The sequence below is a fragment of the Equus asinus genome, chromosome X (genome assembly GCF_041296235.1).
Source record: "Equus asinus isolate D_3611 breed Donkey chromosome X, EquAss-T2T_v2, whole genome shotgun sequence".
NCBI classification, from domain to species: domain Eukaryota; kingdom Metazoa; phylum Chordata; class Mammalia; order Perissodactyla; family Equidae; genus Equus; species Equus asinus.
In genome coordinates, this window is record NC_091820.1 from 68,817,835 (window position 1) to 68,835,194 (window position 17,360).

Consider the following 17,360-nt stretch of genomic DNA (forward strand, 5'->3'; position numbering starts at 1 on the left):
TCAATTTCATAGAAATAGTTGTTGACAACTAGGATTTAGTCCAATTTTCCTACAATAAATCTGCTACATAAAACACAATTATTTGTTCTGCTGGAAGGAAATATTAAAGAAATCAAGATTATTACATAATTGCTATTATATATATATATATTTTAAATGTAACAAATGTATTAGCACATATGGCTTAATACATTTTATTTCACTGATATTATCTTATACTTCTAACCATGTAGATTAAGTTAGCAACGTGTTTAAGTACAGGACTAAAATTACCTGTTGGTCTGAATCTGTTTTTAGTACAGATCTATCTGTAATCAGGACTGCTCTGGAGATCTGCCTGTAATGCACGAAAAGTTAATCAGTGATTCAGATTCCATGAATAAGTTTCATTTACAGCTATATAACCACCAGAAGGCATGTTTCAAAGATTTAAGTCACGATAAAAGTGTCACCTCCCCAAATCAAGTCAAGTTCTGCTTTAATCTTTCCTTGGCTCATGAAAGAAGGATGTGTGACCTGCAGACAAACCCCAGCTGATGCAAAGGAGTCGAAATTAGGCTAGGCTCCCCCAAAACCAGACCCTATAAGAGAACAGTGGTAACATATTGAATATATCCTCGGTTTGGTATACAGTTACATCTTACTTGAAGAACAAAGTCTTAACAGAAGTGTCAATGTAATCACGCAGATCAATTTTCTTAAGTTTCACCTTCCCTTAGACAGTGTGTAGAGGGGTGCCTTACCTGTATTGCACATGCGAGCATGTGTTCTCAGAAAAGTAACTGTCCTCCACAAGGAAATGCTTAGAGATTATTCTCTGACCAAACTGATCTATGATTGCTTTACATCTATGAAGAAGATAAGCATAGCAGAAAGTTCTCATTAATGATTAGATAATAAAGAAAATGAACATAATCAGCTACCAATTTTGAATCTAAAACCAATTTCTTGGGAGACAAAATTAAAAAAGTTGACACAGGGGCCGGCCTAGTGGTGTAGTGGTTGAGTTTGCGTGCTTCGCTTCAGCAGCCCGGGGTTCGCAGGTTTGGATCCTGGGTGTGGACCTAGCACCACTCATCAAGCCACTCTGTGGCAGCATCCCACATAAAATAAAGGAAGATTGGCACAGATGTTAGCTCAGCGACAATCTTCCTCAAGCAAAAAGAGGAAAATTGGCAATAGATGTTAGCTCAGAGCCAATCTTCCTCACACACATGCACACACAAAATTGACACCAAATTACAGAATATATATTCCTCTTGCTATTCTGAAGTCTTTTAAACTATAAAATAAGCTTGGAATAGAACTTACATATTTATTTTGAATGTCAGTAATAACAGTAAAGTTAGGATAAGTATTATAGTATAAGCTTTTCTAAAATGTTAAGGAACATAGAAGCTCTTCCTTTGTTTAGAAAACAGGCTCTTTCTTTTTCTTAACAGATCTAAGAAAAGGGGGAGAGAAAAGTTGATTAAATATCTTGTTGTATCATTCACAGCCTGTAAAAGCCACCAAAGGCTTTTTATTTTTCTGTTCAGTGTTGCTTTCTCTTTTGTTCAAGAATAGCTATCTGGTCACACGTGTGATAATGTTTTAAACAACAACAACAAAAAGGATAGAGCTTCTTTTAATATGTTTCCACTTTACTTCAAAGGATGATCATAGAAAGATTTCTTTCAAGTGCTGTTTCCAAATAAGGAAAACACTTATGCATGGACATTATCAGGTCTCTGTCATCCGATATGTGTTGGGACAATGAATCATATAGAACCCTCCATTGACCTTCTTTCAATGTGTCTAGATAAAAGGATGAAAATTAGAATCCATCTCCTTGCAGTGCCACAAGTTATAAATGTACTTTATAGGGCTCATTATCCAAACTAATGGACTAAGGGCAACATCCTTGAAATGGACTTACCAGCACTGACAAAGCCAGCATGCAATATTTCAGGAACTGTATGCAAATGCCTGCATGTTTGCTTTATCTTTTTATTATGGAAATATCACAATTTACTTTTCTTACAGCTTCTCCTTTTGGGACCAGAATTATTTCATCAGAAATACACTTATATATTGCTCCTCATAAAATAAAAGCAAATAATTTCAAACTTATACCATATTTTAAATATACTGGTACAAATTAAAATATGCTACATCACTCTAAAAACAAGCCAAATACGAAATATTTACCAGGCATAAAGGCATTAAAAATAAGGCGATGAACACCCAAGAACAATTGTGAGAGGAAATTAATGTGCATTTCCTAAGGTTATGACATGCTGATATTCTTGAATAAATGGCATGCCACTGTTGTCACGATAGACTACATCTCGTGATGTTAGATATACACAATATATATTTTAATCAATTAACCACATATTAATACACACATTATATTACCTTACTATTTATATTATTTTTTTCCCATCTCATCTCTACTTCTTTTCTCTTCACCACTTATGTTTCTATGGATATCTCCTCACATTTCATTAAACTAGATCTCTTGCCTTATAAAATACTTAACTAAATATAAGGTATTTATACCTAGATACAGTATTTTCTAAAATAATTATTTAAAAACTGAAAAGATAATGTATTCATTCAGTCTCCTGTTTTAAAACATTAATATACAATTCAAAACACAAGGTACTTTAGGCAATGGAGAAGAGAAATCTGTTGATTTGTCACCAAACATTGATCCCTATTTGTCCTGGAAACACTGACAAGCCTTTTTCTTACCTTTAACTCAGAGATTATAGAAAGTCAATAGGGAATAATCTGGGCAGAAAAAGAGAGGTTGTTAAAATCTTCTATATCTTGATAGGGATTTGGGTTATTCAGATTTATCATCTGTCAAAACTCAGCTAATGAGCACTTAAGATTTGGGCACTTTACTGTATGTAAATTTAACATTAAAAAAGGCTATAAACAAATATTAAACTCTAGTTAATAAAATGTATGCCAAGATATTTAGGGGGAATTGTACTGCTATCTGGAATTTACTATAAAATGCTAAAAAGATGAATATATGGGTAGAGGGATGAATTTTTGGGTAGATCTATGATTAAGCAAATGTATTAAAATGTTAATTGTAGAATCTAGGTGGTGAATTTACAGGTGTTCACCATGAAATTCTTTCAACTTTGATGTAGATTTGAAACGTTTCATTATAAAATGTTGGAATAAAATTGGGCGGGGGAGTGGTGTTAGTATAAATTCTGCACTGTAGTCTAAGTCTTTGCAAAGGGCTTCCGTTTAAATAAACCACACAGTTAAACCTGGCCCTCAAGCTTGTGGGGGCCGCCTTGCTTTGTAGGCTTCCAAAGACTAAGAGGGCTGCTTCGGTGGTAGCTACACCTGCGGTGAGAGGTAGACATTGGTTTCAGAATTACGGTATTAGAAAGAACTACTGGGGACCACACCAAAGGGAAGTGCGGGGGCGTGAGGATTAGGGAGCTGAACTCTGGAAGGACAGTGTACCAATAAATGGGCCTATTTATGCTGAAGCTTCTGGATCAAACAGTAATTCTCAGAGGAAGAAGAAGAAGAGGAGGAGGAGGAGGAGAAGGAAGCAAATCAGAATCACGCCTGGGGGACTTTTTAAAATTATCAGTACCCCTGGAGATTCTGATAAGCTCCCAAATCCCAGGGAAGAATCACTGGTGAGCATGCCACTGCTAGTGATGTATCTTTACACGGCGCTAGGTAAAGAAAAGTCAAGAGCTATCGCCACAGGAAAAAATCCAATTTCTACAGAAACTGAAGTGATGGTCACATACGCCCAGTCAGTCTGGTAGACAATAACACAACTCACCCGACACTCTCACTCTACTAGAGCTCTAGGTCTGAGCAAAGCTATTCAAACCAAGATAAGTTTAAGTAAGTGATAGGATTTGTTTTCCCCTCCAATGCTTGACTTACTGTCATATATTAGGCCTAATTGGGAGAACAACAAAGAAAGGAATATTGATTTGGGACCTAGACTTAAACTTTGTATTATAAAGATTAATATAAAAAATTAGATGACATTCAAGTAATGGAAAACAGCAAAATGAAACAGTGCTGCCAGAGACACTAAAATCCCCTCCTGCCCACTCCTCCCACGTGAACCTGAGGCAGCCATTAAAGATTAACAGCATTTTGGATTTAGTTGAGGGCCTTGCTGAGACTCATAAATAGTAAATTGAGGAGAAACATGATAGGAGTTTCTAGTTACAGGGACACAATGACCAAGCTGATCATAAGAATCACTGAAGCCAGACAGAACATTTCTAGAGCTGAGCTTTCTAAACCAACAAATCACAACAGTTATTCAGTTCTTGGTTCAGTGACATGAGGGCATAAATAGCAAAGTGACGATAAGGAAGAAAACACTCCGCAAGATGAAAACTCTTTATCTGGAATTTGGCCCAGAAGAGAAAAATTAACATTAAAACAGGTATCCAGTGTCTATGATCTTCAGAATTAATATCCCAACTAATTGTATGATGAGGAATGCAGAAATCACACATGAAAAAATTAAAAGGAAAATATAATAACTAAGGAAATTATAAGATTCCCAATCATTGCAAGAAACAAAATAATTCTCCCTACTCATTATGCCCTTCTATGCTTTCTCGCACACATTAATTCAAATGACACTTCTTTGATAAAACCATTCTAAAATGCTTATCACTAATTTTTGGGGGGTTAAAAATCCACTGCAATAGTTTCAAACACCATTAACAGATTAACTCCACATCTATAGTTCTCTGCTCTGACCAATCTCAAACTCTGTATCTGTATTTTTCACTGCCTATTATCTATTTTTTTCTGGATAGACTCCAATCCCTTTTAAACCTAGCATTCCCCAAACTGACTTCATCATGCCTCCTCACCTGCTTCCCTCCTTCGAATCCCTGTCTTAGGTCATGACATGACCAGTTAGTTACAGAATTTCCCTAGTTCAGAACCTCTCTTCCCACATCTAACCTGCTACTCAATTTTGACTCCACCTTATAAAGATTTCTTGAAACAAGCCTCTTCTCTCCATCTCCAATCACACTGCCTTAGACTCTTGTTAAGACTAATAAGACAATGGACTGGTAGCAAGTTGGTAGGTGGTAAGAGATGAGGACAGAGCATCATGCGAGTACTAAGGGGAGGGATCTAACTCAGCTTAGGGGGAGGGGTGGAGTATCAGCAATGTTCTTCGGAGGAAGTGATGCATTAGCTGCTTTTAAAGGCTGAAAACCAGCGAATAAAGCAAATAAGCAGAAAACTTCAGGTAAAAAGGCAGCATTTGCAGGGAAACAGAGGCAAACAAGAGATTACAGGAAATCATAAGCAGTTCAGTATTAACTGACAATAAAATGGAAGCAGGGAGGGAAGAGAGATGAGTTTAGAGAGGCAGCCAGAGGTTAGATCCCAGAGTCTCATGTGTCACGTAAAAGGGTCTTAGACTTGATTCTCAAGTGATATAAAGCCACTGAAGCTTTTTACACAGGGAGGGACAGAGGCAGATCCGCATATTGAACAGATCTCAGTGTGTAATTATCTCATTAATTTATTTGTTCTCTAACGTCCCCCAGTAGACTCTAAGCTCCATGAGAACAAAGACCATGATTGTCTTGTTCTCTGCTGTATCCCCAGTGCCTGGCACACAGAAAACAACCAATACTTGTTGCATGGAAGGCTGAGTGGATGGATGGATGATGGAAGTTTTCTGTGCACGTGAACAGTGTAGAGACAGAAACAAAAACACAGAATCTCTGATTTAGAAGGCAAAGAATCTCTTTCCATCACAGTGCTTCTTCCAAACCACTGCCAGAATTACTAACTTAAAAGCAGCAAATCTAATCTTATTTACCTACTTAAAACTACCACTGATTATAGTCCAAATTCTTTAGCATAGCATAGAAGACCTTTACAACATATCGCCTCCATGGGATTCCAAAGTATCTAGTTAACATTAATAATTGCTACTAGCTAACATGTACTGAGCTCTTGCTATGTGTAATAAATGGTTCTATGTGCTTTATCTGTTCATTTAATACTCATAATACCCCAATAAGGTAGGTACTGTCATGTCCCACTTTATAGATAAAGAAACTGGAGCACAGAGAGGTTAAAAACAACTGGTTAAAGTTCACTCAGCTAGTAAGTGGGGAAGCCAGGATACAGATCCAGGTCTATCTGACTTTAAAGGCTGCACTCTTTACTGTCTCTTTGTACACAAGGGCAAGGTCCATGTTTTATTCATCTCTTTATCCCCATAGCAACTAGCGTGGGGGTTGGTGAAGGTTAAATATCTAGAATATTATCACTACCATTTTGCCAACAAGACATGCTAAAATCAGAAATTCAGTGATTTTCCTACAATGACGAATGGTATTAAGAATCGGTCACCTCATGCTTGGTCTAACATACTATTCATTACTAATGTCCAAGTATCTAGAAAAGGTATAGTTATTCACAATATCAGAAAAACCTCTCACTCAGAAATAGTCATAGTAGGAAATCTAGCAAGTGAGACAGCTGAAGTACACAAGGCACACTAGCTGAAGTAATTAGATTCAGACTATTGGTTACAGATATATCTGGTCCAAGGTCATTCATACCCTAACTTAACATCAAATGCTGTACTACTAAACGGCGAAATCTAATTTATAGGAGTTTTACATGGTCAGCACAGCTGCAAAGAAAGCTGTTCAACAAGAGCATTCAGCATTTCCAGAAGCATTCAACAGAGGGGTTCAGTATTAGAATTTAGTGAGGGTACAGAAAAGAACTACTGATACCTATGTCCTCTGAAAATTAAGAAAGCAGAGCCAATGGATAATATAGAAAGAGAGCATAGTCAATGTGGACCTCAGAAAAAGCAAATTAAACAAAAATGAAAAATAAGACCTAGCTGAAAATAAGTATGCATTTGGTTATGTATTTCATATTTCTTCTCTCAAAGTTCACGTAATACTTTGATGTATAATCACCACATCAAATTCAGTGCTATGATCTTTATGCTTCTATCACCTTTCCTCAATGGAAGGTGAAAAGAAACGCACAAAAAGCTATCATCAGGTTTTCATCTTCATTCATTCATTCAATACATAGCTATTGAGTATAGAGGGTGACAGGAACGTACCTTAGTTCTGGAGATACAGTAGTGAGATCCTGCCTTTTCTTACTGGGAACTGACAAACAATCACACAAGGGGACCTGACTTGGGAGGCTGGCAGAGGGTTCTGATCTAGTCTGTGGGATTAGGAAATAATGTTAGACCTGAAGCTGGAGTAGCTTGTAACTACACCAAATGGGGAAAGGAGATGTCAAGTGTTCCACACAGAAAAATAGGGAAAGAAAGGTGATCTAAGACCATAAGGAAACAAATGCAAATTCTTTGATTAATATTCTAATTACACTTAGAATAAAGAGTTGTTTGACTCAACTTGTATTCCTTAAAAAGAAATGTATGTTGGATATGCCCAAATAAAAACTCAAGGTTTTTCCCTCAAAAAATTATCCCTCACTTTACATTTAAGTCCTGACAAAATATCTACTATTACTGGTAGCTCTCTCAATTATTTGATTTTGAATGACAAAGTAGTGTTTGGGAAAGATACATTGGCCTGAGTCAACTTCAATCAATGCCAGCTTTAGATATTTACAAAAACTACTTGACGTCATAAAATGGATTCTTTTTTTTAAAGAGACAAAAATTATTATAAATATGGTAATTATTAGTGAAGGTATGAATTTACAATTTTCAAGTACTGGTTGTCTCTTAAAACTTTTAAAGATCACTTAAGTAATTCAGTACAGTTAGAATATTGTAGTATCATGAATATTATGAATGCAGGTCAAATTTTAAAAACTCTCTTACTATAAGGAAATAAATACTTATGGCTTGGAATAAATTTTCCAGGAAGAGAATTATACCCAGAATCCAAAATGGCTGTATCTTCATCAACCAAGATGGACAGGAAAAAGATATTCACTTGGAAAACTGGAGTTCTAGTAAAATAACAATTTAATAAATAGAATAAGTAGACATTTTGCTATTTCATTTATATCCATAAAAGTAGACAATTACAAGTTCTTCAAAAATTTTGAATTTCTCACTGGTACTGAAGATTACCCAATATGTGAGAATGGCCTACATTTGGGCATATAAAACATTTTAAGATAATTTATTTCTAAATGATAAAGAAAAACTAAGTACTTTCTAAGTACTTTCAGTAACTCAACCAAAGCATGTCACATCTGGGAGGAAATTTGGGATTATTGCAGAGTCCATCTAACTCGTCCTACAGATAAAGGAACTGGTCCAAAGAAAAGTGACTTGCCCACTATCATTCATGGTAATGATGGAGTTCCACGTCTTCTCAGTCCAGGGCTACCTGATCACGTATGCCTTAGGAGTTGTTAGATAATAATTGCTATGTTTGAGGTCTTTCTATGATGATACAAAAGAAATGTTAAATCTGAAGCAGTGTCTGTTATTTAAAATTCGTATTTGATTCCAGTAGATCTAAAAGGTTCATCTTGATAAGGGCTTAGAATGAATTAAGACCCAGAACCCCAAGTCCATCCTGGAACCAAGTACCATTGGCTTAAATCCTGAACTTTACCTCACAGATCAGAGTTTCTCAGTGTCATCTGAGGAGCACCTACATTAGATCCACTGGGGGTGTTCCTTAAAACTGCAAATTACCTGGCTCCACTCTAAGCACATTATCCAACTTCACTCTCAGAGGGTGAGGCACAGAAATTGGCATTTTTTTTAACAAGTTCACCTGGTGATTCTTACGCACATTAAAAATTGAAAACTACCAAACTTTGGTCTTTAGACCCTTAGCCCTCAGCTATCTGCTACAACTGAAATCTGCAGACCATAAAAGAAGAGCTCCTCTGTTCAGAGTCTGTAATAAAAACTAAGTGAAAGTTAAGGTAAATGTAGCCTTTAGTTCAACAAAAGCTATTACTGTACTAATGTATCCATGTTTTTTTTTTAAACAAACATAAGCCATGCAAATTCTGCCTGTCACTAAGAGTAATATGGCGGACTGGAATGGGGCCCAAAAAGGTAAAAGGATCTAAGTAAATAAGCACCAAACAAGCAATTCATTATCTGGCTTTCCATCTTGGGAACATACTCACGCTTCAAAATGAATGCATAAGGCAAAATGACCCTAAGAGTCATAAAGACAACTATTCCTTCGTGAACCTCCACAGAGCTCTTCATGAGCCAATACATGAATATCCTGGGCCTTCGGGGACAGATTTTTCACTTTGGATTATCAGGTTTCATTTATGTGGTACCTTTCTGTTTAAGTGCTAAAGGTACTTCACAAGCTTTTAAACAATGCGTCTATTTTATCTTATACTTGAGGATTACTTTTCTAAAGTGAATTCACTATCTAAATATCACATGTTCTAGGGTTGAATTTTTTTCTCCCCCATATCTCAAAATACTACTTATTGTGCTATAACTAGTCTATAAGAAGTTAACAGTTTATGCCACTTAGACTACACATTATTGTAAAATGAAAGAAACATTAAAATTTGCATTGTTAAGTTTTCAGTTTAAGATATTAACGTATTTTATGACCTGAACAACACTATTTCTTTATATACCCCTACAAACAGCCATACAAGAGACATAGGTCAGTAGATGCTTAAGAACACATAACAAAAAAGAAAAACACGTAGCAATTTAAACAGCTCCTAACACTTGACCCAGTTGACCCACTTAAGTTTCAATGTAAAACCAAGAAATCAAAGAATGCTTTTTAGTGTAATTCAGGCAAGAGCATATCTTAGTAACTAAATAATAAATCCTAGAAAAATATAATTGAAGTATAAAAATACACAGATGAATAGATGGTGCTCAGCTTTTTTTAAAGGCAGGTACATTCTTATTTCAATCCGAACCCAGCCTGCAGGCCTGATACGGTTGTAAAAGAATTTATCCTCAGATAACAGGGCAGCATAGTTTATGACAACAATCTACCTAAAAAGTCATTAAAGTCTTTTCTCTTGGAGTGACATGCATTATCAGCAGAGATTAATCTGATGAGTCTTTAGGTGAGCTCCATTTTTAAAAATGCAATAACAGAGGGCTTTGTTGTCATCTGATGAAAATCAATTAGAGGAGGTAAGGCCACAAGGAAAACTAACATCACTCATCACCCACCCCAGCAGCTGAAATGATTTGTCTTCTAAGCTTGGATGATCAGGAGCTATAGTCATATTGCAGGGAAATTAATTTAGTTTCTATATTCTGAACTCACTTTCCTTGTTCTGGAGGATCTAAATACAAATTACTTTTAATCAAGGTTGATATGTTATTAATACCAAGGAGGATCTTTGAAGAATCATTTTTTTATAATCGACTTTAGCATTTTTCACCTGTGCTTGCGGTGTAAATATAGGAAGGTAACTTATATCATCCTTACTTTCTGGATTCTTTGTCCACAACAAGGCACTGTACTGAATGGCGAAGACAATAGATTCCACCAAACACAGCACACATCCTAGGAAGAGAAGAGGAAAATGAGAATTAGGATTCTTGAGTTGAAAATTAAGGTATAATGTTATTTTCTTTTAAATTATCTTACATTTAATAATTAGTCTTACAGAAATAGGATTTTGACAATTTATTATTTTGTCTATCACGGTATTAAGAATATCTCAGAGGTAAGATCAGTTGTATTTTGATTCAGCAGAGGTACTACTGCTAATAATATAATGTGGAAGCCTAGAATTGTGACCAAGCCAAAGGTGTCCCTAAGCAAAGCTCAGCTATCCCCCCCAAACCAGCTACTGATTACTCAAGAGGTGATGTATGAGACTCTCAAAAGAAGTGGCCACAGAGAAGTGTTAAGGAGAAAACAAGCAGGGAAGACTCTAGGAGACCCCTAGAGATTTTGCTTACCATAAAAGTAAGCAAAAACTAAACTCGGAACTAAAAACTAGAGCAGTAAGCACATGAGTTCATGCTGCAGAAGCTCTAAGAAGTTTGCCTATCCCAGGAATCTAAGGGCTTGGGTTTTAATGCCCACATAGGGAAAGGAGAAGTCTTAGAATCCAGACAAGGCAGGGAGTGGAAAAGGCAATATTCCCTCATAACGTCGGGATCCTTAAAGGACTACACCTCAGTGAAAGGGTTATCTAGGGAAAAGATCCACTTACTAAAAGAGGGCGAAAACGAAAGTTTTATCTAAAGCCCTGGGTGGTGGAAAATTTCACCTCTGAATTTACAACCTTACACAGGTTGGGGGTTTGAAGTTACACTACTATATGATTCAAAAAACCCTTAACCAAGAAAATGTCATAAAAAGTGGCTCTGGGTCAGTAGTACCCCTGGAGACTTGGTAGAAAGCAATTGCTTTCTGGAGTGATATGGCTTCAACACAGGCCACATGAGATTGTGCCCTGTGATGAGTTTATAATTCAAAATTATACAACAGATGAAGAAACATATCTTATCCTAGTAAGAATCAACAGACACAACAAAACACCAGGATTAGACTGCCGAAAACTTTATTCAGATGGTAGAACTATCAGATAGAGATTATAAAATAAATATGCTTAAAAGGGATGAATTAAAAACATAATAATAATGAAAAGTCCAGAAAGAGATCGTGGTAGGCTGAATAATACCCCCATCAAAGATGTTCACATCCTCATCCCTGGAACCTGTGGATATATTCCCTCACATAGCAAGGATTTTGCAGATATAATTAAATTAAGGATCTTCAGATGGGGAGATTTTCCTGGATGATTCCAGTGGGTGCAATGTGATCAAAAAGGAAGCAGGAGGGTCAAAGTGAGAGAAGATCTGAAGACGGAAGCAGAGGTTGGAGTGACGCCATTGCTGGAAGGGGGAAACAAGCCAAGGAATACAGGGAGCCTTTATAAGCTGGAGAAGACAAGAAACAGCCTCTTCCCCAGAGCCCCAAGAAGGAAGGCATCCTTGCTACTCATTTTAGACTTCCGAACTCGAGGAATGTAAGCTAACAAATTTGTGTTGTTTTAAGCTACTAAGTTTGTGGTAATTTGTTATGGCAGCAATAGCAAACTAACACAAAAACCCATATGTATATGAACATGATTATGACAGAGGTGGCATTATAGACCAGTGGGGAAAGAATGGACCATTGAAAAGCTTTGAGACAATATGGGGAAAATAATTATATCCTTGCTTTACGCTATATTCAGAATCAATTCCAGGTAGATGAAAGGCATAAATAGAAAAAGAAAACTTCTAGAAGAAAATATAGGAGGATGTAATTTTGAGCTCAGGGGAAAGAAATATTTCTTAAGATGCAAAAAGCAAAATCATAAAGAAAAATATCGAAAAAATGGAGTACTTTAAAATTATAAACATCTGGACAATAAAAGAAAGTGAAAGGACAAGTCACGGATTAGGAAAAACGTGCAAATACCTTACAAATTGTTTAAAAATATCAGTTTGGATAACAATTTGGCAGTAGCTAATAAAGTTAAAGATGCATATACCTACAGTGTAGCAATTCTACTGTTTGGCATTTATCTTATAAAAACTCTCATACGTGTATACAAGAAGTTGTGTATAAAAATATTTGTTGCTGCATTGGTTTTAGGCAGCATAGCATAATGGTTATAAGGAAGGATTCTGACTGCCTCAGTTTATATCTCAGCTATTCCATCTACTGGCTGTGTGACTCTGAACAAGGTATTTAGCCTTCCTGTATCCTATTTTCTTCATTGACAGAATGAGAATAGTAGCATTTATCTCATATAGGATTCTTCTGGGGATTAAATGAATTAATACTTGAAAAGAAGCTACACAGCATCTGATACACTGTAAGTATTACATAAGCATTCCTTAACTAAATAATAAAAAGGTATTATTTTTGTATATGCCACATGCAACCCAAATATCCATCAAGAGAATAGATAAAATAAAATGTGGTATATTCATACATGTAATAAAGAATGTAACCTGGCCCACAAAAAGATCTGGCCTTTATATTTGGCTTCTGGGAGGTGATCTCTAAGCCCTTGGAACGTCAAGTTTGAAAGGAGTCTCTTTGTTTGCTTGTGGGCCTTGGGTCACCAGACAGTCTAACAATATGATTTAGAGTGAGGGTTGGCCACATCAACAAGTCTTAGGGTAGGGACTAGCCATCCCAGAAAGATCAACAGTGTAATTTAGAGTGGAGGCGTTCAGTTATGTGGTATCAGTCAACCTCTAGAGGGGCTGTAGACTGAGCTCAGCCCTATGGGCAATCAGTCATGCCGGAGTGTGATGGAGCTCCAATAAAAACTCTGGACACTGAAGCTCATGTGAGCTTCCCTGATTGGCCATCCTCTGTGCATATTGACACACATCAATGCTAGGAGACTAACACTGTCTTGACTCCATGGGGAGAAGACAACTGGAAGCTCCACATTCGGAACGCCCCTGTACTCCATCCTATGCACTTCTTCTCTTGACTGATTTCAATCTATACCCATTCCCTGTAATAAAGCATAACTGTGAGTATCACAGCTTTTAGTGAGTCCTGGGAGTCCTTCTAGTTAACTATCAAACTTGAGGGTGGTTTGGGGAATCCGTCAAACATGCAGTTGGTGTCAGAAGTGAGAGTGGTCCTGTGGGGACTGCACCGTCTAACTATACACTTGGCTTAATCTCTCACTTTGTATAATGGAGTACTATAAACAATTTAAATGAATGAACTACAGCCCCACCATAAACATGGATAAATGACAAAAACATAAAAATTGAGTATCTGATAAGAGCAACTCAGGGAAGAATATGTCCAGAGTGATATTATTTCTAAAAAGTTTCAAAACTTCATATGTAAAATAATACTGTATATCATTTATGGATACATATATATGTAGCAAAAGTTCACAAACATTTAAGGGAATTATAAACACCAAATTCAGGATACAAGTTATCTCTGGGAAGGGAGGGAGTGAAAGTTACACTGAAGCTTTCAATTGCTCAGTTTCTTTAAAAAACATATTGAGAGCAAATATGGCAAAATGCTAAGATTTGACAAAACTGTAAGTGGTTACGTGGGTGGTCTTTATATTATTCTCTGTACTTTCTGAAATAATCTTAAAATATTTCATAATCTGATCATAATAAAAAATAAAAATGAATGGTAGAGATAAGTGACATTCTCTGTGTCATAATATTCCTATTGTCTTTCTAAATTTAATCATTTTAGTGGACATGACCAAGCTAGTTAGGGTAGGTGAGGTTAGATAATAATTCCTTCTACTATAAAACAACAAGGAAATCAGGGGGTTTTTTTTTCCATTGAGGAATTTAGAATAATACAAGAAATGCCACATTAGAGCAACCAAGCAAAATTTCATGTGCCTGAAAATCCTGTAGACTCCAAATTTTACCCTAGGACACCAGCTAAAAGATTATTCTCCCTTCTTGCTAATCTTGTTCCCCAGTCAAATATCAAATTATGGAACAATCTTAATTGTGCTAGTACAGCTGGTACTATTTGAGACATTTCACTCGATAGTTTCTAAGGACAGAAAAAGTCATCTTTCTGTTGGACTGTTTGCATTTCCCAAGTGGTATTCAGCTGCCTGTTGTTGGTAGGGGAATATTGACACAGTGAAGTTGATGTGATCAAGTTAATCAGCGTAACCTTCATTAACTTCCTGACATTACTGAAAGAAGTCATAGGCACATGAAATATTACTGGCTCACTAAACGTAAACAGGCTGAATTAGGTCAAGGCCCCAAAATGGACAAGCAAGTTAAAAGTGTAGATCATACAATTAGCTTTCTCATTTGCCAGGGGATTTCTTTTCGTCATGTGAGTAGTAGCATCACTGTTTCCAACTTCCTCGTAAGCAGCTATAGATGAGTTGTTACCAACTGACCTACGCAGCTCTTCATTTCAGTCAGTCAGACTGCTTCATGTTTACGCACACACACACTCACCAATTCCCCACATGGGGAAAAACAATTTTTAAATATCTTCCCAGATTAGAAGAAAAGCAAGGAGATCAAGTTCAGAATCAGTGGGAAATTGTATAAGGTTAAAAAATCATAAGACATTATGCCACGACTATTACAGTATTATCAAAAGCATGAAAAATCCACTTAACTAAAATTAAATATAATTTTCAACAAAGACCTCCTTTCACTATAGATTACAGTTTATGAAACACATGCTACTTTAGTATATGATATTAACAAGTATCTTTCTGTTTGAAAATTAATTTCTCTTAAGTTTTTAGGGTAAATGGGGCCTCTGAAAAAGACACTTAAATATAAAATGCAATAGAGCCATCTATAACTATTTATTTCATTAAGCCATCAAAAAATGACCTGGTTTCATATTAACAGTGGACATATACTATATCTGATACCGGCGCAACACAAGGTTGATATAAGGAAAGCCATCTTGTAGAAAAGAAACCATACTGTAATTTTGAATGACTTCTGATTAACTAATCCTGACTCACCAGCCCCTTTGAATCTTTGCTTTAGCTTGCTAGATAAGCAAGGGTCTGTCTCCAGGGCAGCTGCAGGCTCTGTAGATTTTGTGGCCCCTCCCAGCTGTGATAAGATGAAAATTTTGTTCTTTTAAGTTCTCTGGGAATGTGACGGTCTCTGGACAGAAATTCTATGCTGATATCCATGACAATCACAAGATCTGATGTGGCAACTCCCAGTCTGCAACACCAGGGGGTTCAACATTTCCTGACTCCCTCCCCTATAACCCAGTGGCCTATAGAACTGCTTCAAGATCCTGTGCCCTGCTTAAGAGGGTTCTTTCAGACATTAGTTGGCCATCTTCCCTATTGCTTGCAAGCTGTAATAAAAAGTCATTTCTCTCCTACTACCTTGCTTTGACTATTGCCATGTCTTACGGTGGGCAAATAATTTTCCCCTGGGTGGTAACAAATTTGGTACTACACGTGGGACCCTAAGCCCTTCTTGTGGCCAGATGACCTAGGACAGGCATGTAAGTCCATAGCAGCTGCCGAGGCTCTCCTTGTCTCCAGGAACTGCCCTTCCTCCTTTCCTGGACCAACGCTGGCTGCCTCCAAACGCTGATTGAGGTAAAGAGAGAAACAGTTACATCTGGTCAGTCAATGGGCTCAATCTGGAACAGGGTAAGATGCCTCAAGGACGCTCAATAAACTCCCTTCCCCTCCATCTGGGGTCCAATAAGACCATTTGGGCATGCACTCAAGAGTGCGAACAGTTGTAGGACTTTATATCCTAAATCTGGGAACTAGTTCACTGGTGCCTGGTTTGGCTGTGTCTGTGTCAGTAAATAGTTTAAAATAGCTGTTTGGGGACTGAGTTTCTTGGTGATCATAACAAAGTCTCTTTGGAAATTACCTTGTTTGTTGCGGCCACCTTGAGAAAAGCCCCCTAAAAACGCAGGTAATTGTAAACAGCTGGCAAGATAACCTGGCATAATTTAAAGTTACAGTGGCTATTTGGGAGCTTCTTTTGAGCTTTTGAACAGAGAAACAAAGAAATCTTTAAAGTCAAAGGCCCCACCCCTGGGTGCTCTCCTCTGATTTCCAGGCTTTATCACCCCAGCGACCCCAAGTGGGGTGCCCTCTCTTGGTGGTTCTCATTTCTGTTTGTGCACCTGGAGTACTTCCAGGCTGGGGCTGCAGTTTCTGGCTTCAGAGAGTCCATGATCCACCCCTGGGAGCTCCCCACTGGTTTGGGGGCACCTGGAATGATTCCAGGTTGGCTCCTGGGTCAGTCATTTGACTGAAAATCTGGAACCCTGTTTCGTATCCTGTCAAGGACTCGTTGAGTATTTTGGGTGCCTACTGAGTCAGTTATGGGTACAGGAGACCTATAACTTATTCTGTAAACTGTCCTGCTGTGGTTGCATGTCCTGGCATGGGAACTGTTGTTTGTGTGACTCTTATCAATAACCCTTGGGAAGAGGCCATGAGGGCAAGACCTGATCACCTCTTTCCCTTCTTTGTCTGTCTTGTTTTCACCTCCTCTGTTGTCACCAAGTCGAGGTTAAGTTCAGGCCAGACCTTCTGTAAAATTGAAAACTTAGAAACCTTTGCCAGGGACTTAACTATCAACCCTGTTGTTGGGACCCCCCAGCCCCTGGCCCACTCCAGGTCTTTGCCTCTTGCCTCCCTGGCTTGCCTTGTGCAGGCTCAGGGAGTAAGTGCCTAGGCTGGGTGGGCCTTGACTAAATCTTATAACTATATTGACACTTGCAGTCAGGCTTTGCACCCTTCTCCAAGTCTGATGATAGTCAGACCCTGGCTTTACTGCCATGGGGAACACCGCAAGCACCCCAGGAGACTCACCACTTGGGTGCATTTTAATTAATTGAAAACACTTTCAATTGGACGGGTTA

At 37.5% G+C, this 17,360-nt stretch overlaps 1 protein-coding gene across 2 annotated transcripts in view; it reads right to left on the reverse strand.

The window, feature by feature from the left end:
* CHM (CHM Rab escort protein) overlaps positions 1-17,360 on the reverse strand; it is a 155,358-nt gene that overhangs the window by 34,357 nt on the left and 103,641 nt on the right. Inside the window, exons 9-11 of one of the 2 annotated variants that reach the window (XM_014827907.3) lie at positions 10,437-10,514; positions 744-848; positions 274-337 (exon numbers count right to left, since the gene is read on the reverse strand). In XM_014827907.3, the coding sequence (XP_014683393.1) occupies positions 274-337; positions 744-848; positions 10,437-10,514 (247 nt within the window). The remainder of the gene's footprint in view (positions 1-273; positions 338-743; positions 849-10,436; positions 10,515-17,360) is intronic. The other variant, XM_070502261.1, reaches the window with a different exon arrangement.